Below are 18,823 nucleotides of genomic sequence, written 5' to 3' on the forward strand. Positions count from 1 at the left end.
ACCCTCACTGCGCACCTCCTAACGTGCAGTCTCTTCACCTTTTCCTTCAGGGAGTAACTAGGAATCTTTAGGGAGCTTGAATGAGAAGCCTGTCTTCTAACTTCCTGGCTTTGGGGTTGATGGGGGTGGGGGTGGGGGTGGGGTCTGGGAGTTGGGATTCTGATCTGAGAGCCCTTTGCCAACCGAATCATTCTTGCTTAGAAAAAAACAAATTCCTAAGGCCACCCACCCACGATAATGGGGTGATTTCTTCCCTGTGGATAAAGGGTGGGGGGAAGAAAAGGTAGTATCAACAGCGTGACTTACTTTCCTTGCCTTGGCAGTGAGCGACCACTGGACTAGAAGTAGCTAACCTGAAAAAGCCCAGCCACCCCGGTTGTATGAAGGCTGGGCTGGCTCTGTGCTCTCCCACACTCCCAGACTGGACATAATGCACGCTAGTTGGCACAGGTGTTTGTAGTGCCACTTTATTGCCAATAGTTGACATCGCTCGGGGCTAATAGGAAATAAATTAGAACTCCAGTGGCCTCTGACAGGTGTGGCTAAGCTGGAGAGGGGAGAGGGCTTCTGTGGACAGTACTCCCAGGAAGGGGTATGACGTGGCTGTGGTTACGTCAGCGGAAGGCCTCTTCTACCCTCCAGATCGACAGAAGTGTCCACTCTCTCCTGGCACCCACAGGGGCAAAGTGGAGACCGGGCTCTCTTAACCACCAGGGCCAAGTGAGGGGTAAGAGGCAGTGGGGAACCCTCAGCAGGACCAAACGGGAGACCGAGGCCTGGATCCCAGAACAGAGCAGGAACTTGAAATCCCAGGTGGTCACAGGATGATGCAGGGAGGGCGGCTGTTGGTGATTTTTTCTAGGGGTTCTCCATTAATGGCTCTTCGGATGGCCTCAATGAGCTAAAGGGCAGAGATGGGGTGAGATGATGTACTACTTTACAGGCATGGTGAACCGGGGGTACTCCCGACATTGCAAATACTCACATCTTTCTCGTAAGGGAAGCCCCCATTCTCCAGCTTGGAGAACACCAGCTGTCCATTGATCAGGATCTCAAAGGCCCCTGGGATTAAATAAACCAATGAATGAACTAAGCTGAGAAAAGGCAAAAATGTCAGAAAGCCCTCCACACTCAGACTTTGCACAGACTCCTCCCTGTCCTCCACCGGCCTCAGTAGAGACTTGCAGTTCTTAAAGCCATTTCCCAACTCTGGTAAAGGAACCTACGGGAGGCGTCACATGTGTCCTTTCTTTGAACTCCAAGAAGGACTCCCTCCCTTCACGATCTATACTTCCACAGTCTCTCCGGTTTCCCCTACAGGATTCATCTGTGACCACCCCCCACCCCCCCGCCCGCCTTTGGGAGGGGAGTCAAGTCGTCTGGACAATATACTCTGTGCCGGATATTGCTGGACACTAAAATGGACATTGCCAGAGACTGAAAACTTGGAGCTGGGATTTAGAACACTGACTCAGCAGGTGTTCTGCGGGCCTCACCTGGGCCTCCGGTGCGCGACTCGATCTCGATTCCAGGATACTGCTCCTTCACGGCACTCTCCAGCTCCAGGTAGGCCGCCTCAAAGCCGCAGGGTTCACTAGGGCGAAGATAACTGGGGTCCGCTTGGGTTCCGGGGGAGGGACCTCCCGTGGACCCACCCACGTCCGGACCGGAACCCCACGGCCGGAGCCGCTCACCAGAACTCCACTACGAGGTGGACCCCACTGCCAGGTTGGACCTCCCCGGGATTGGGGTCCGCGGACGTCGACCCCGCGTCCCCACTCATTGTGGCCGGCTCCGCTCCTGCCGCTGCTTCCGGGTGTGACGTGACGCAGCGGACATGTGAAGGGGCGGGGCCTTGCGTCCCGTCCGGGCGCCCCCTGCAGGCCGCTTCTGTGTCTTGACCCGACCCTAGCCAGAGGGCTCCCAGCTGGGTGGACCAGTCTAGACCACATTCCGGGCTCTCGGGCTTGTCCTGTACCTGGTATTCCCTGGACTTTCTCGGCCTTATTTAATCTAATGAAATATCTGAAACTGCAAAGCGCTTTCCAGCGAGAGAATGTGGTGGAGCAAGGAGTCGCAAGGCCTGAGGTAGGCTGATGCTATGGAATAGTTTCCATTTCTCGCTGACGTGTGGATGACAAACCACCCTGTAGTCACACACTCAAGTATTTGTGACTCTCTCTCTTTTTTTTTACTCCTCACCTGAAAATATCTTTAATTTTAGAGAGGAAGGGAGAGAGAGATACATCGATGTGAGAGAAACATCCATCAGTTGCCTCCTGTCTGGTGTATGTGCCCTGACTGGGGATTGAACCTACAAATTTTGGTGTGCGGGAAGGACAATGCTCCAACCAACTGAACCACCCAGGCAAGGCAAGTATTTCTGACTCTTAAACTCTAAACTGTTGATAAAGCTGCCTCTCCCCCTGCATTTGGGAACCACAGGCTTTGGGGCTCCCAGTCCTTAGGCTCCATGGTCCCATCACATGCACCCACTCCCTGCACCTCCCTGGCATCCCAGCCTCGCTACAGGTTGGCATCATTATTCTCATTCTGCAGCTCTAGCAATGGAGGTCAACTCACTGCTTCTTCCCTTCTTGAGTCCCCCGTCACCCTGGCATCTCTTTAAACCATTCATTTTTAAACAGTGATTTCTAGATCTGCACAACCATCGCCACAATCCAGTTACAGAACATTTCCATCAACCTCGCAATGTCTCTCTTCCCTGTTGGCAGCAGTCCAGCTCTCAGCCCCAGTCCTAGGCAGCCACTGATCTGCTTTCTGCCCATAAATTTGCCCTTTCTGGACAGTTCGTGTAAATAAAACGATATAATATGCAGTCTTTTGCTTCTGGCTTCTTTTATTCAGTATAAAGTTTTGAGGTTCATCCGTGTTGTGGCATGTACCAGTAGTTTTTTCCTTTTTGTAGCTTAGTATCTCATTTTATGGATATGCCACCTTTTATCTGTTCAATACCAATTGATGGACATTTAAGTTTCTAGTTTTTTGGTAGCAACTTCTTCTTCTCTTCACTTGAGGACATGCTCCTTGATTTTAGAGAGAGAGGAAGGGTGTGAAAGAAAGAGAGAAATATCCAAGTGAGAAACAAACTCCGATTGGTCAGTTGCCTCCCGTTTGCAGCCCAGACAAGGGATTGAATGGCGACCCAAGGGATTGTATGTGCCCTGACTGCGGATCCACCTGGAATTTTTTGGTGCACATCGATGCTCAACCAGCTAAGCTACCCATCCAGGGCCATTTTTTGGCTATTTTGGATAATGCTGCTATGAATGTTCATGAAACTGTCTTTGTATGTACGTGCATTTTCATTTCTCTTGAGTAGATTCCTGGGAGTGGAACTGCTGGGTTGTATGGTAAGTTTAACTTTTTAAGAGACACCAGGATTTGTTTCCCTACATCTTTGCCAATATTTGTCTGCCCCTTTGATTATAGCCATCCTGGTGGATGTGAGGTGGTATATCATTGTGTTTTTTTTTAGATTTTACTTATTTATTTTTAGGGAGGGGGGAGGGAAGGAGAAAGAGAGAGACAGAAACATCAATGTGTGGTTGCCTCTCGTGCATTCCCTGCTGGGAACTGGCCTGCAACCCAGGCATGTGCCCTGACTGGGAATCAAACTGGCAACCCTTTGGTTCACAGGTGGGCACTCAGTCCGCTGAGCCACACCAGCCAGAGCTCATTGTGTTTTTAATTTGCAGTTCTCTGATGGACAATGATGTTGAGCACCTTTGCTTGTGAAAAACATCTACTTGGAAAAAACTATTTTGCCCATTTTTAATTGGGTGGTTTGTCTATTATTGATTTGTAAGAGTTCTTTATATATTCTGGATACAAAGTCCCAAATCAGATATATGATTTGCAAATATTTACTCCAGTGTTTGGCAATTAAAAAAAGATCTCAGTGGTGTCTTTTGAAGGGCAAAAACATTTTAACTTTGCTGAAGTCTAATTTACCAATTTTTTCACTTGTCACTTGTGCTTTCCCTGTTGTAGCCAAGATACGAAGTTGTAATGATTTTCTCCCATGGTTTCTTTAAGAGGTTTTTTAGTTTTAGTTCTTACATTTGGGTCGATGATCTATTTTGAATTACTTTTTGTACATTGTGAAGTAAGGATCTAAATTCACCTTCTTGAATGTGGATACTCAGTTATCCCAGAACCAGTTGTTGAGAAGACTGTCCTTTCCCACACTGAATGGTCTTGGCACTTTGTCAAAAATCAATTGACCAGAAATGTTAAGGGTTTATATTTGGACTTTTGATTCTGTTTCATTCATCTATAAACCTATTTTTTGTTGTTTCTTTTTATTTAAACAGTTCAGATACAATTTGTGCCCAGTAAAATTCGTCCTCCTGCGTGTACCTCTCAGTGAGTCCTGACACACACGGCTGTACATTCACCCTCGGGACCAAGACACAACAGTCCCTTACTTCCCACAAGTCCCTGCGCCCCTACTGGCGACCCCTCTCTCCTCTCCCCTCCCCCTTCTGCTTCCTGTCCTAATAGCTCTGCCCCCTCCAGAAACCCATATAAATGGAATCCTGCAGCGCTCAGTCCTCTGAGACTGGTCTCCCTTCCCAGCCTAGCCTTCCAACCAGAGTGACTTTTCCAAAATATAAATCTGCCTGCTCCTCTGCGCCTCTACGTAAGCCCAGATAGGCCCTGCAGGGTCTGGCCTCTGCCCATAGTTCCTGCTGGTCTGGACAGACAGGATGCATGGCTCTTAAACCTGGTTTACGGAACAACCACCTGAGGGCTGGTCAATACCACACATTCCTGGGTCTTGCCCCCAGAGGCAGATGCGGCAGGTGGGGAGGAGCACAGGGATCTGTTTTTTAACACAAGCCGAGGGAGATTTGGAGGCAGGCAGTCACAGGCCAAGTGGGAAAAACACAGCTGAGCCCAAAGCACTTGCCTTTCCCCACACCTTCCACACCCACAGACAGCTTCCCCCCCCTGCTCACTTGTAACTTGCAGGGAGCAGTCTTCCCTACACCCCTAGGTGAGTCATTCTCCCAGCATAGTTGTCGCCTGTCATTCCTTATTGTTTGTATGATTCGTTGATTAATAACAATCTCCCTGCCTGGGTTGCATGAGGACAAGGGAGGGGTTTGTTGTTGCTCACCACTGGGTTCCTAGGACCGAGCAGGTGATTGGCGGACGGTAGAGACTTGACAAATATTAGTTGAACGAACGAACGAACGATTGAGTGAGTTAGCTACTGTGCTTTGGTGACCGCCCCCTCCCCCACTTCTTTGCTTAGGCCACTTGTACTGGTTTTTCCTGGGAAAACCCGGCTTGGAGAGAATTGAGGCTGAAGGCACTTCTCGTGGTCTCCCAGGGCAGACCTCTTGTCAACCTACGGATTGTCAACCAGCACCCACTTCAGGCTGGGAGGTGGCCTCTGCCTTTGATCTCAGCTTTCCAGGCCCTGGCCCAGCCCTAGTGTTTGCCTAGTGCTGAAGGATGGAGCTGCTCTCGGGAGCCCCCTGGCGCCTGGCCAGAGCTTTGCCTGCATTACTCCTTCCATCCAGAGACCCTGAGTTACCCCTTCAATTTCAGAAGGAGAAGCTGGGCTCCTGGACTTTGCTCAGAAGGGAGGACATTCCCTGGGTCCTCTGTGGGGGTAGGATGCCGCCTGGGTGGCCAGATTGGCTGGAGGTCAAGGGGCTGGCCATGCTGCTGGCCTTCCCTCTGGTTGGCTTCCCTCTTTCGCAGAGTGCCCTTTGCCCAGGGGGTGGGACCCAGAGCCCCCTAGCTTGGCCAATGAACGGACCAGGTTTGGGGAGGAGGGCAATGGGGAAGAGTGGGCGGGGCCCTTTCCCCTTCCCTCCCCGCCCCTCGCCTCTCCCTCCCAGGCCACGAGGACTCTAAGTCTTCGCTCTCGAGGCTGTTTAGTTCGACTGCATCCGCCCCTTCCTTGGCACCTGCTGCCAGGCGAAGAAGGGCAAAAACAACCCGAGCCGGTGTAGAGTTTCGGGGAGTCCCCGCCCCTCTGGTGTCGCCTCCACCCATGCTCCTCCCCCAGGCCCCGCCCCCACCTGCACAGGATAATTTTAGTTTCCTTGGGCCAGGAGCCCATACGCACCAGGCTCACCCTCCACCCAATTCCACGTCCAAAGTTGGGACGGCCTCCTACCACCTGTAGAGACGAGGGAGTGGGTTTGAAATCAAGTCCGGGTGTCTGGGGTCCCTAGACGGAGCCGGACTTCGGACCCTGTGTCCTGCTGCTCCCGTTCAGGCTTCTCCAGGTAAGGGGACGGGGATCGGTCCCAGACGACAACCTGCACTCACCCCCCAGCCGCACTGGGGCCCCAGGCGGTGCCCGCCGCAGGGCCAGGGGCTGGCTGGCTGCCCAGGTGAGCGGCTGGGCGGCCGACTGGCTCCCTCCTCCTCCTCCCCCCCTCAGTGATGTCAGGCCGAGGGCGGGGGCAGGAGGGGGACAGGTAGTTAAGGGCCTGGCGTCTGCCTCCCAAACCCGCGGCCGCAGCCAGGTGTACCAACGCCCAGGGTCCAGGTAAGGACCCAAGTGGGCATTTTGTCCCGGGGGGTGGGGAGCGCTGGCGGGAGCGGGACCGACGTGGGCAGGCTCGGCCTCCGGCTGTGTTCCTCCGCGGCCTCCCTTTCCCGTTTCCTCCAGTTTCTCATCCTGCCCCCTCCTCACCGTCTGCCCTCAGGTTTTCCCCCTCCTCACTTCCTGTCCTCTGCACGCCTTCCTTCCCTCGGTGTGCCCACCCCCTCCGCCCCCCGCCGGCGAGCTGGCTGACGGGGCCCGGGGAGTCAGATCTCAGGTTCTTTCCCCGGACGCGGCTTTCCCGCTGAAACTAGCCCCTCCCCGTCCTCCGAAGGGGGTCCGACACCCGAGGGAGCTGCGGGGGCTCGCCCCCTCGCTCAGCCTGAGGCTACTCCAGTCTGAGTTTACCCCAAGGCTTCCCCAAACACGGACGGCCCTGTGGCGGGGGAGGGGGCACCCTCTAATTTGTTGGGAGGGTGGGAAAAGAGAGGGGTTCTCTAAATGGCTGGAGCTCCATCTCTACGGACTGTATCTCTGCTCACTGGGACCCGCCCTCGGATGGGAAAGTGGGGGCGGAGCGGGCCGGGGGGTCTCCCCCGGCTTCAGTTCGGGGTGGGCTCCGAAGGTTGGATGCTGCGGGGGTCTGCAGGGCTGGCGGTCAGGGGAGGGGAAGGGGCTGGGAGCTGGTCTTGAATGTGCGAATTGGCTGGAGAAAGCCCCCGGGCCGGGGCTGGGTCTCCCCGGGACGCTGGGGTGGAGAGCGCACCTGTCCGCGGTTGGAAGGCGCCCCAGCCCCGCAGCCACTCCGGAATGCCCCCTCTCGGTCAGCCCATCCTGGACTCTGCTCTCCCTTCTCCCCCTGGTTCCCTGCTGGGGGGCCCTTCCTCGAAGCGAGCAGCCTGTAATGATTAACTCCACAGACACTCTAGCATTCTTCCCAAATTAAACTTTAAAAGAGCTGCCCCCTCCCCTCCCATTGGGCATCTGTGCCTAAGCGAGGGAGTAGGCGGGGCCTCAGGGTCCAGGGCCCTTCCCACAACTCCGGGTCACAAAGGGTTTCCCTCCTCCTCACCTGGGCCCTGCACCCCTAGAGCACTCCCGAAGGTTCAGCCTTGTCCCCTACCATCGACCCCGATGTGGGGAGGCGGGGCGCGGAGTGCCGGGCAAGTCCTGGGCCTTCCAGCCACATCCAGACCCCAGCCCAGGCCTCTGCTCCGCCAGCCCCTCCCCCCACCCTGGGAAGCATCCAAGGTGGCCTTGTTTTCTATTGGTCCTAAACGTTGGGCCCAGCCACCCCTCCTTGGGGCCAGCCAGGTGGGGCAGGACTCAGGAAGTCAACAAGGAGGCACCGAGAGCGGGAAGGAGGGGGAAGGAGGGTGGGGCGGGAGCGGCTGCGGCAGCGGCGGGAGCCGCAGGGCCGGAGAGGCTTTGGGGGAAGCCTCCCGCTTGGACTTGCAACATTGAGGGGTCAGATTGATTTGGGGGTTCGGCTTCTTACTCAGAAGAGAACTTCCTAGGGCCCCAGTTTGAAAACTTCAGATATCCTGATGAGGAGAAGGCCCAGGCTCCCCAGCCAGGACCCCAGCTCTCCCCTCTTATCGCTGGCCCTGACCGCGTCACTCTTTTCTGGCCTGCCAGGGGCCTGCAGCGCAGGGTGGAGGGGCGGAAGACCAAACCCAAGTCCCGAGTGGTCCTCCTGGCCCTCTGGAGCCAAACTCGACTGTGACTGAAATTTCCCCTCTCCCCTTCTTCCCGTGATGGGGGAGAGGACCCAGACCACCCCGTTCCTGGTCTCAGCTTTCCTGAGGCGCGAGCCCCTGCAGCCCCTCTCCCTAGTCCTCCTGGAAGGAGGCTCCCAGGGCTTGGGGGTGGCGCACTGTGTTTTGGTGTTGGTACACTGGTGTCTGTCTGTGGTCCAGGGTGGGTGTGTCCTCCCCTTCCCAGCAAAGCCCCCAGCCCGCTCCCTGACTCTCTCTTGGGCCTTTCCTTGTCTGCCTGTCTGGCCTTTTAGGTGTCTTGAGTTTCCACTTCTGCTCCTGGGGTGCACCTCAGAGGTGTCTTTGGCAAGCAAGGGCCATCACTAGGAGGTTGGCTCCACTCCAGACGGGCCTCTGAGTCCATGCTGGGCTTTTCTTCTCTCTTTCCCGGGTGAGGGGGCTCCTGGGCTGGGGCTGAATTGCGGGTCCCACGAGGACTGGAGAGGTGGAGGTGGGCCAAGGGTGGGGAAGGAGGAGATGATGTCAAAGGAGCCTCAGGCCCTGCATCCTCCCCCGACGTCTTGTTCCTGCTCCTGCCCCTGCCATGTGCCTCCCCATTCCTCCCAGGAGGGCAGGCTGGGGTAGGAGTGGAGGGGGTGGGTAGAGGCAGGGTTGTTTGTGTTTCTCCTAAGTCAGGAAGTTGCGCAGATGAGTCAAGTTTGAATGGAGAGCCCCAGGCAGTGCTGTCCTGCCCCGCCCTGACACATCTGTCCCCCAGATTCCGTAATTCTCTCACTTAAAGGTCAGGGGCCTGGCCCATCCTGGGGTCAAGGTGCCCAGGTGCCCAAGGCAGCCTGACAGCGCTGGTCCAGCATCCAGATAGTGGGCAGGGCCTGGAACGGGTGCGGTCTCCCAGGTCCTCCCAGGTCTCCGCCCTGCCAAAGGGTCTTGTTCCTGTGGGGGAGGGGCCTGCACCGCTTCTGCCTTCATGGGCATCTTTGCCCCATTTTTCCTGTTCTTGTCCTGGGCTCCCATGCAGCACCTGTGGGTGCTAAGATGTGGGGAGGACCCTGGCTCTGCCCAGGAGAGCCGCGTGTCTTCAGACCAGTGGGGGGTAAGACAGGTGCACGGTGATTGGCACAGAGACCTCAGCGCAGCGCCCTGGGATCCCTCGGACTGAATGTGGAGACTTCAGGAAGGCTTTTCCAAGGAGGCAGCTCTAGCACCGGTGTTGCAAGAGAGCTGGGCTGGAGGAAGGGCCAAGGGAGGGCACACAGTTGTGGGAGCTGCTGGGGCAAGGGCCCCAGCCAGCCCTCTCCCACCACGGCTGAGCCCGCCTCCTGCCCTCCTGGTTCCCGTCCTTCCCCACAACTCCTTCTCCCCCCTTCATCACTCAGCACTTGGGCATGCGTTGCCACAACAGGTTCTGGCATCAGGTCTGGCAACAAAACTCTGGAAACACCTGGTGCGCAGCCCAGAGGAGTGCCTTGCGCCCGCGCGCTCGGAGACCGGCATGTGGCCCTTTGCCCTGACACTGAGAGCTTGAGCCCCGGACAACCTGTGGGCTGTGGAGTCTGTTACTGCGCCCCGCCTTGTGGTGGGGTGACCCTCTTAGCTCTCCCTCCTGGGCAGCCTGGGGCTAAAGCAAGAGCACTGGACTAGAGTCCTGACACGGTCCCACTCCGCGGCTCACCTGCCGTGAGAGCAAGAATGTTGCCTTCTCAGGGACTTGGTGTCTCCGTTGGTGCAATGGGCTTACTCCACCCCGCCCCCTGCAAAAGCTGCGGGGAAACTCCAGTGAGAGGGCCAGCGATGAAGGGCTGGGTGCCTTCTGAGGGGCACCTGACGGCTGTGTGAAGTCAGGAGGTTGGCCCGCTTGGCCCTCTCCCCAGCACAAGCTCTGCGCAACACCCAGCCCCCTCTTCTCCCTCAGATGCCATGGAGCTGGGCCTGTCTCCACCTCATCACAGCAGCTCCCCGGAAGACCTGTACCCAGCCCCTGGGACCCCTGGGACCCCTCCTGGGACTCCTCCTGGGACTCCCCCGCCTCCTGATGCCCCTCTTCCTGGGGAGGCGAAGAGGTCTCAGCCTCTGCCCATCCCAACCAGCAGGTACAGTGGGGCTCAGGGGGGCTTAGGCGGCCTAATCGGTGCTGGGAAATACACAGAAGCTTACGCTCAGCTCCTCCCCGTTCCACACAGGAAACTTCGCGAGGAGGAGCTGCGGACAACCTCTCTACCCTCCATCCCCAACCCTTTTCCCGAGCTCTGCAGTCCTCCCTCACAGAACCCCATTCTTGGGGGACCCTCCAGTGCAAGGGGGCTGCTCCCTCGGAACGCCAGCTGTCCCCATGTGAGTTGCCCTGGGGAAGAGAAGGCAGGGTATTGGAGGGGGGCGCTATAGCAGGGGTGGACATGGCGCTGTGTGGAGGCGGGGGGATTTGGTCAGGGGTCCCTAGGGGCATAGCAGGTTGGGGAGGGGGAAGGACCGCTCTTTGCTTTTTCTCAAGTTATCTGCAATTCCCGGGGTGCAGGTCGTAAAAGTGTATAGCGAGGATGGGGCCTGCCGGTCGGTGGAGGTGGCGGCGGGCGCCACGGCACGCTACGTGTGTGAAATGCTGGTACAGCGAGCTCACGCCCTCAGTGACGAGAACTGGGGGCTGGTGGAGTGCCACCCCCATCTGGCGCTGGGTGAGTTTCGGGTCCAGGGTGCCACCCGGGCCAGGAGGCAATGCTTCCCGCCTTGGGCTGGGCCGGTGGTTCATCCATAAGGCCTGGCTGATCTCCACTGACCCCTGCTTTTTGGCTCTTGACCCCAGAGCGGGGCCTGGAGGACCATGAATCGGTGGTGGAAGTGCAGGCTGCCTGGCCTATTGGCGGAGACAGCCGCTTTGTCTTTCGGAAAAACTTCGCCAAGTACGAGCTGTTCAAGAGCTCCCCAGTGAGTCTGTGTGTGTGTCTGTGTCTGATGGGGGGGCAGGGGGCTTCTGGGCAATGGGACCCCCCGATCCCCAGCCTGGACCCTCAGCCCCTGCTGATTGCAGACTCCTTCCTGCCCCAGCACTCCCTGTTCCCAGAAAAGATGGTCTCCAGCTGTCTGGACGCGCCCGAGGACATCTCCCATGACGACCTCATCCAGGTGAGGGAGCACCCATAGTCATGGTTCCCCAGGACCCCCATCGCTCCTTGGCACTTAAGCCTTGTGTGCCCCTCCTGTGTGGTGAAGAAGACCCGGCCCAGTCCTGAGTGACTGTGGACGTGCCACTTTCCCTGCCTGCGTGCCAGCTTCTTCCTCTGGTCCATGGGGACACTAAATGCATGTGGAGGACCTCCTGTCCCAAAGGCGGGTCCTGGGGAGCTTCACGTGTGTGTGTGTGTGTGTGTGTGTGTGAGGCCCCCTCAAGGCCTCTCACCCTCTTCTCGGTCTTCTCCGGCCTCAGAACTTCCTGAACGCAGGCAGCTTCCCAGAGATCCAGGGCTTCCTGCAGCTGCGGGGCTCGGGACGGAAGCTTTGGAAACGCTTCTTCTGCTTCCTGCGCCGGTCTGGCCTCTACTATTCCACCAAGGGCACCTCCAAGGTGAGGTCTGGGGGGTGACAGCCACTCCAAACCCCCTCTGGTCCCGCTAGGTGTTGTTCCTCCCCTGTTGGAACTCCTGGCCCTTTCTCGCCTTGGGCCCTGAGACCCTCAGTGGCTCCGATCTCCTGCCCCACTTCCATGCCCTGGGAGGTAGCAGTGGGAGAAAGGCAGGCAAACTGAGTTCAAGTCCTGCTTCTACTTCTATTTGCTGTGTGACCCGGGGCACCTCTCCGCCCCTCTCTGGGCCTGATACCTCCTCAGCTGGCTTAAGGGGGCAGTAACTGGGGCAGAGAGTCTGTCTATGCCAAATCCTTCTCACCTGTGCTGGGCAGGATCCGAGGCACCTGCAGTACGTGGCAGATGTGAATGAGTCCAACGTGTATGTCGTGACTCAGGGCCGCAAGCTGTACGGGATGCCCACAGACTTTGGCTTCTGTATCAAGGTAAAGATCCTGGCCTGGCCTGGCCTGGGAGGGAATGGGGGCTGCTCGGTCCCCAGGATCCTACCTGGGGCTTCTGAGCTCCATCAGGACACCCAGACTCCGCTCCCCACACCCTGCCCCCTGCCCCTGCCTCGCGGAGACGGGAGACACACCTGGTCCTAAAGGCAGATATGGAACCAGCCAGTTTCCTCTCCCTGCAGCCGAATAAGCTTCGAAATGGCCACAAGGGGCTTCGCATCTTCTGCAGTGAGGATGAGCAGAGCCGCACCTGCTGGTTATCTGCCTTCCGCCTCTTCAAGGTGAGGCCCCAGCTGTGTCACGGGGCAGGGGCATGGCCCGGCCCTGGGGATCCTCAACAGGAGAGAGGCCTGATAGCTCTGCCCTCGGGAGGTCTCCAGAATGAGGGAGCAGCACGGCCTCGCTCTCCCCGAGTCCCTGGGCCAAGGCTGAAGTCACGGCTCTGCTTCAGGAAGTTCCTTATCCTGGGGCAGAGACACAGACCTGCTGCTGGGGAGGCCTGGTCTGGGGGGGTCACAGCCCCGACCCCAGCACCTGCCTGACCTCTGGCCCTCTTTCTCTCCCCATGCCCCAGTACGGGGTGCAGCTGTATAAGAATTATCAGCAGGCACAGTCTCGCCACCTGCGCCCATCCTGTGTGGGGCCCCCGCCCCTGGTGAGTGTCCACAGGGGCGTTCGCTGGAGTGGGTGCCCGGACCTGGTTCCAGGAACACTTGGGTCCTGTTCTCACCTCTCCCCTCCCTGTCCTATCCCGCGTGCAGAGGAGTGTCTCCGACAACACCCTGGTGGCCATGGACTTCTCTGGCCATGCTGGGCGTGTCATCGAGAACCCCCGGGAGGCTCTGAATGCAGCCCTGGAGGAGGCCCATGCCTGGAGGGTGAGAGTCTGCACCCCTCTGTGTGTCCGTCCTGGGGAGTGGCTCTCCAGATGGGTTTCCACAGAGCGGGAGAAAGAGACGGGTGAGGGGAGGGCCTGGATGCAGGAAGGGGCTCCACATTCCTTCCCTGCCACACCCTGACCCCTGACCCCTGTGTCCCATCTGCTCTGCAGAAGAAGACGAACCACCGTTTCAGCCTGCCCACGCCATCCTCAGGCACCAGCCTCAGTGCAGGTGGGTGAGGGCCCAGCATCCCTGGGGGCAGGGGCTTCTACGAGCATTCATGGTGAGGGTGGTTAGTGGTGGGGTGGGGGGTCGCCTCCTTGAAGTGACTGCCCATCTGTCACCCCCTCACCCCAGCCATCCACCGAACCCAACCCTGGTTCCATGGACGCATTTCCCGAGAGGAGAGTCAGCGGCTCATCTCCCAGCAAGGCCTGGTGGACGGGTAAGGGGCAGGGCTGGGCGGGGCAGCGGGCCCAGGGGTAAGGGAGACCCTGAGCCAAGGCAGTGGCCTTGCGTCCTCAGCTAACGCGGCCTTGTCTCTTGGCAGACTGTTCCTGGTCCGGGAGAGCCAGCGGAACCCGCAGGGCTTTGTCCTCTCGTTGTGCCATCTGCAGAAAGTCAAGCATTATCTCATCCTGCCGGTGAGCACTCCCCTCCCCCCCAGAGTCCTAGATTCCTGCAGTGGAGGCACAGGACACTCAGCAGCCTGTCGCCCCGTCCCCCCACTCCTGGTCTCCGCTGTGTGTGTGGGGGTCTCCCGCTCTCCCCTTTCTCTCTGCACGAGAGAGCGAGCGTGAGCACTGGGGACTTCTGTCCCGCCCAGGAGGGGGCCCCTCACGTTCACGCCCCTCCCTGACCGCCCACTCACTGTGGTCCTCCCCCAGAGCGAGGAGGCCGGCCGCCTCTACTTCAGCATGGACGAGGGCCAGACTCGCTTCACCGACCTGCTGCAGCTCGTGGAGTTCCACCAGCTGAACCGAGGCATCCTGCCCTGCCTCCTGCGCCACAGCTGTACCAGCGTGGCCCTCTGACCTCTGCAGACGCAAGCCTGTGTCTCAGCCCTGCGCTCCTCGGAGGGACTCCGAGGGTGCAAGGGGCGGGGACAGGGTCATGAGTGCCTGGAGGGTCCCCCACTCCAGTTTTCTCTGCTGCTCCTTCGTTTCACTGAGGCAGAAAGTGCTCCCCACCCAGTTCTCAGCCCGTCTTCTCAAGGGAAGGCACTTGGGGGCGGCCCTCTCCCCTTTGTGGAGCTCCTTCCTGGGCTCTGCCCTGGGGCAGGGCATCGTGGGAGAAATGGGGGCAGCCCAGGTGGTCTTCTGCCCCACACTTTGTACAGACTGAGAGGCCAGTTGATCTCTGTTTTATACTAGTGACAATAAAAATTATTTTTGGATACACCTCTGAGTTCTGTCCGGCAGGCTCCGGCTAGCTGGGGCAGTGAAGGGGAGCAGGGGAGGTAAGCGCCGGGCACTGGTGAGTGTGTGACGGGGGGGGGGGGGGTGCCACAGACCAGCCAGCCCGGGTGTTTCTGAGGGCAGGGTGGTCGTGGTCATCTGAGAGCCCCCAGTGCCCGGCATGGAGCCTGCCCTGTAGAGAGTGTCCAGTAATTGCATGCGGAATAAATGAATGGGCAAGGGCTGCCGTCCCCGTGAGATTTCCTCACGGGGCCTAAATCTACAGTGGTAGCTCTAACGGCGCTGGAGATGAGTCAGGCAGCAAGTCCTGGGCTGACCAGTCCTGACAAAAACACAGGCACCAGTCTGCCACTGCCACCAAGTCACTGGATGCCACCACCTCACAGGACGGCCCAGTTACCTCCCTGCACTGTCACCTCCTCTGCCTTCTCCTCACCCCCATTGGCTTCCTGTCCCAATAGCTCCGCCCCCTCCAGGAATCCTGTAAAAGGCATCCTGCCGCGCTCAGACCCTCCAAGACTCCCTCTCCAGCCTGCCCTTCAGCATCCAGAATGACCTTTCAGAAACACAAATCTGCTCACTCTCCTGCACCTCCACAAGAGCCCGGACAGACCCCGAGGGGTCTGGCTCTGCCCATCGCCCATGCCAACCTATGTTTTTGTCTAAAGACTTTTGTCCGAGGGTTTTCATCGTTCTAGCTCTTATATGATGGAGGACTCTGTAATAAACATTGCAGATCAGCGACACAGGAACCTGCTGTCGAACCTTCAGATCACGGAGGATAGACCCTCGAGGTGTGTGAACCTCAATGAGGCATTTTTGCAAAAAAAAAAAAAAAAATCAAACCTAAATCTCATCCCCTGGGCTCAACAACTAGTTCAGGGATTTTCAACCGGTGTGCTGCGAGAATTTTCAGAACATGCAGCACCTGACTGTTAGGGGCACTGACCTCTTTTCCCTTAGATTGTCAGATATGCAGCACCACCATAGCTGTCCAGTGTGAGTCAATCAGAATTATACCTACTTTTGTCAGATCAGCAAACAATACATTGTTTGGCGTGCTGCAGAGTTTTGGTGATTGGTTCACATGTGCCGTGACAGGACAGAAGCTGACATCAACTGGACCAGCTGCTCGGAACGGGGCAGGAACACGTGGAATGACACGTGGGGACACGGTGGCCACCGTGCAGACTGGGAAACTACAGACCACATAACCCAGTTTCTTCAACCAAAAAAAAAATATTACAAGAAAAGATGGGAAAGCTCTAGATTTCAAGAAATTTAGACATATATCAACCAGATACGATGTGTTGACCTTATTTGATTCAAATCCAAACTAGCTAACTGCAAAAACCATTTATGAGCAATTGGGGGAAATTTGACCTCTGATGAGATGTTTGGTGATATTAGGGAATTATGGTTAACTTTTTAAGGTGTGATAATAGGATTGTGGTTATGGTTTTTAAAAAAAGTCTGTGGGAGATTCATTCTCGAGTATTAGTGAAACGATAAAATAACGCAGAGATTAGGGGAAAGGGTGTGAGTAGAGTCAGGGGTTGAGGTTGGGTTGAAGCTGGATGATGGTACAAGGGGATTCATGAAATTATTCTCTAAGCTGAAAAATTCTTATATGTGTAATGGGGAATCCGTTCTATTTAATAGAGAATCTCTCCCCAAGCCTTTGAGATTGCTTGGGCACAAGGCGGTGGGTGGGACCTTCCTCTGTAGGTGAGGAAGCTGATGGCCCAGGGAAGAGACCTGCCCCGAGTCCCGGTGAGTGGCACAGCCAGGACTCCTGCCCTGGTCTGAGTGCCAGGTCGGGGCTGTTCTGCTGCTCCCAGGTGGAATTCCTAAGTGGCCATAATGGGGACCCTCCCCTGCAGAGCCTCTGGCTTCTCTGCAGCCCTGGTCTCTGGCTGGGGGCGGGGTGGTGGTGCGGGGGGTGTCGGTTGTTCAGAGGTGACCTTGAGAAGGACCAGCCACCGCAGGCAGCCCTCGGGCCAGGCTGGGCAGCCCCAGCAGCTGCTCGTGACCAGGCCTCTCAGGTAGAAGTAGGCAGAGAGGCCCCACAGACCCTCTAGCCTGGAACCTGCTAGGGATTCACCCTCAAGAACTCACTGCAACCCAGATGTGAGAGGGATGTGTTTGTTTCCTCTCAGCAGGACCTGAGGAGGCAGGGACATGTACAACCTGCTGCCTGCCACCTGCCGTGGTTCTCAGAACTTCTGCATCATTGGCTACTCCTCAGGCCCGAGATGGTTGTGTGGCTGGCCATGGATGCCCATGGTCACTTGCAAGGTATGGGTGGGAGGGTACCTGCTGGGGAACAGCGAAGGAGTCAGAATGAGTCATCTCTGAAGCATGTCCAGAGATTTAGGCCACATAAAAACAGGACCCATCCCCGGCTGGTGTGGCTTAGTAGACTGAGTGCCGGCCTGGGAACCAAAGGGTCACTGGTTCAATTCCCAGCCAGGGCACATGCCTGGTTTGCGGGCCAGGTCCCCAGTAGAGGGAGCTTGAGAGGCAACCACACATTGATGTTTCTCTCCTTTTCCCCCCTCCCTGTCCCTCTCTAAAAATAAATAACATCTTAAAAACAAAAAAACAGGACCCAGTGTCCCTTTACAACCTGGGGCACCGGGCAAGGGACAATGCCCTTCTATGTCACCCAGCTAATCAGAATATGTGAAACAGATATCATTTTTACTTCAGAAATGGGAAGCTGAGGCTCAGAGAGTGAGCCACCTGAGGTCATAGGAGTTAGGGACAGAGGTCCGACTTTGCCTGTCTTGCAGGTGGTAGAACACAGCCCTCCCCTGCCCTTCCCTCCCCTTTCCTCTGTTCTCTGCCCCCTCCCCTCCCAGTGCTAACCACTATGAGGGACCTGAGCTGCTATGAGGCCTTATAGGTGGCAGCTGGCTTGGTCCTGAGCTGGGTGCTTGAAATCAGCAGCTGGATACCCTTGGTGACTGGCTGAGATCTCCGGCTTCTCGGGGGGCAGGCAGCAGCTGAGAGTGTGGGGGATAAGGGCGTCTCAGGGCCAACTCGCAGAGGGACCCTGGACAAGATCCACCAGCTCTGAGGATGTGGGAAGGCTGCTTCTCTACCTCTAAAGAGGCTGCAGCATGACCCACTGAGGTCAGACAGCAGAAGAGACCACCAAGAATAGCTGAAGTGCTACATAGTGGAAGCTTGTGGTTTTGAGGCAATCTGGGCTGGGGCGAGGGAGGCAGGCACATTGCGGAGAAGGTAGAAGCTGGAGCCTCAGAGACTGCCTTTTCAATACTAAGTTACTGAGTTTGATTTTAAGAATTATAAGTGTTTATTAAAGAAATCACTTCAGCCCTGGCTGGCATAGCTCAGTGGACTGAGTGCGGGCTGCGAACCAAAGTGTCGCAGGTTCGATTCCCAGTCAGGGCACATGCCTGGGTTGCAGGCCAGGACCCCCAGCAACTGCACATTGATGTTTCTCTCTCTCTCTATCTCCCTCCCCTCCCTCTCTAAAAATAAATAAAAATTAAAAAAAAAAAAAAGACATCACTTCAGAAATCAGAAAAAAAAGACTTTGGAAAAGGACATTCCCCATAGTCTCTCCATGCTGAAGAGGACCCAGGCCTTGAGAGAAGGGGATGCAGGGCGTACATCCAGGGCCCTGGCCCTAGATAGCCTGCAGCGCATGGAGACCCCTGGGCTGGTGAGGCTGGTGTGAGCCTGGAGCCAGGGGACGTAACCATCCTTGGCAGCGCCCTGGCCGGTAGGGCAGTGTGGCCACAGAGCTGGCTTCCCTGCCTAAGTGTGGAGGGCAGGGAGAGATGGTATCAACCTTCTGGACTCTGGGAATAGGTGGGCATGATTGTAAGGAGCCCCCCTCCCAGGATGCCCTGGGTGGGGCACCCAGACAGACAGAGCTCTGGCCAGGTCACGCTCTCCCTGCTCCTCAGACATCCTATTCAGTGAAATCCGTGCAGCCTCCAAGTTCACAGGTGAAGGGCCTCCTGGTGCAGGTTGGAGGGTTCAACATTAGGTCAGTGACCCTGCCTGGCTTCTTCCTCGTGGCCCACTGCCTCTGGAGGGAGGAGGAAGGAAGGAGGGAGGGAGAAAAGGAGAGAGGGATGCCAAGACCACTCAGGCAATCCTTTCTTCTGAACTGTCTACTTAAGCGAGCAGTTTTTCAACAGCTTCCTGGACTCCAGGGGTTCCCGCAGAGGTTGGAGGGGGGCAGGCTGGGGTGAGACTGGGGCTGCCGAGCACTGC

General features: G+C 57.0%; 2 protein-coding genes across 3 annotated transcripts; one reads left to right on the forward strand and one right to left on the reverse strand.

The window, feature by feature from the left end:
* Positions 1–451: 451 nt before the first annotated feature.
* On the reverse strand, positions 452–1,852 carry MIEN1 (migration and invasion enhancer 1). The gene is made up of 4 exons (XM_045836996.1): positions 1,695–1,852; positions 1,497–1,594; positions 986–1,062; positions 452–901 (listed from the first exon to the last, which is right to left on the reverse strand). Exons 1-4 carry the CDS (start codon positions 1,781–1,783, stop codon positions 818–820), a joined length of 348 nt encoding a protein of 115 aa, XP_045692952.1. The 5' UTR covers positions 1,784–1,852; the 3' UTR covers positions 452–817.
* A 4,267-nt stretch (positions 1,853–6,119) lies between these two features.
* Positions 6,120–14,552, forward strand: GRB7 (growth factor receptor bound protein 7). Of its 2 annotated transcripts, none has more exons than XM_045836994.1 (15): positions 6,120–6,272; positions 10,166–10,343; positions 10,434–10,584; positions 10,766–10,922; positions 11,051–11,172; positions 11,293–11,370; positions 11,672–11,809; positions 12,142–12,252; positions 12,453–12,551; positions 12,845–12,925; positions 13,032–13,148; positions 13,322–13,382; positions 13,509–13,596; positions 13,702–13,795; positions 14,039–14,552. In XM_045836994.1, the coding sequence occupies exons 2-15, from the start codon at positions 10,171–10,173 to the stop codon at positions 14,183–14,185; spliced, it is 1,617 nt and encodes a 538-aa protein (XP_045692950.1). In that variant the 5' UTR covers positions 6,120–6,272; positions 10,166–10,170; the 3' UTR covers positions 14,186–14,552. The 2 variants fall into 2 exon arrangements, with proteins under 2 accessions (XP_045692950.1, XP_045692951.1); XM_045836995.1 differs by lacking the exon at positions 6,120–6,272 and adding an exon at positions 6,450–6,538.
* The last annotated feature ends 4,271 nt before the right edge of the window (positions 14,553–18,823 follow it).

This window comes from Phyllostomus hastatus, unplaced genomic scaffold (genome assembly GCF_019186645.2).
Source record: "Phyllostomus hastatus isolate PE091 unplaced genomic scaffold, TTU_PhHast_1.1 phas_contig_210, whole genome shotgun sequence".
Taxonomy (NCBI): domain Eukaryota; kingdom Metazoa; phylum Chordata; class Mammalia; order Chiroptera; family Phyllostomidae; genus Phyllostomus; species Phyllostomus hastatus.

Bases quoted from the DNA above. Each gene is read 5' to 3' on its own strand.
- MIEN1 (XM_045836996.1), bottom strand. From the start codon at position 1,783: ATGAGTGGGGACGCGGGGTCGACGTCCGCGGACCCCAATCCCGGGGAG. The intron at 1,595-1,694 runs GTGAGCGGCTCC...TCTTCGCCCTAG, and splicing joins CACCTCGTAGTGGAGTTCTG to TGAACCCTGCGGCTTTGAGG. The intron at 902-985 runs GTGAGTATTTGC...TCTGCCCTTTAG, and splicing joins GCTTCCCTTACGAGAAAGAT to CTCATTGAGGCCATCCGAAG.
- GRB7 (XM_045836994.1), top strand. From the start codon at position 10,171: ATGGAGCTGGGCCTGTCTCCACCTCATCACAGCAGCTCCCCGGAAGAC. The intron at 12,926-13,031 runs GTGAGTGTCCAC...TCCCGCGTGCAG, and splicing joins GTGTGGGGCCCCCGCCCCTG to AGGAGTGTCTCCGACAACAC. The intron at 13,383-13,508 runs GTGGGTGAGGGC...CCCTCACCCCAG, and splicing joins AGGCACCAGCCTCAGTGCAG to CCATCCACCGAACCCAACCC.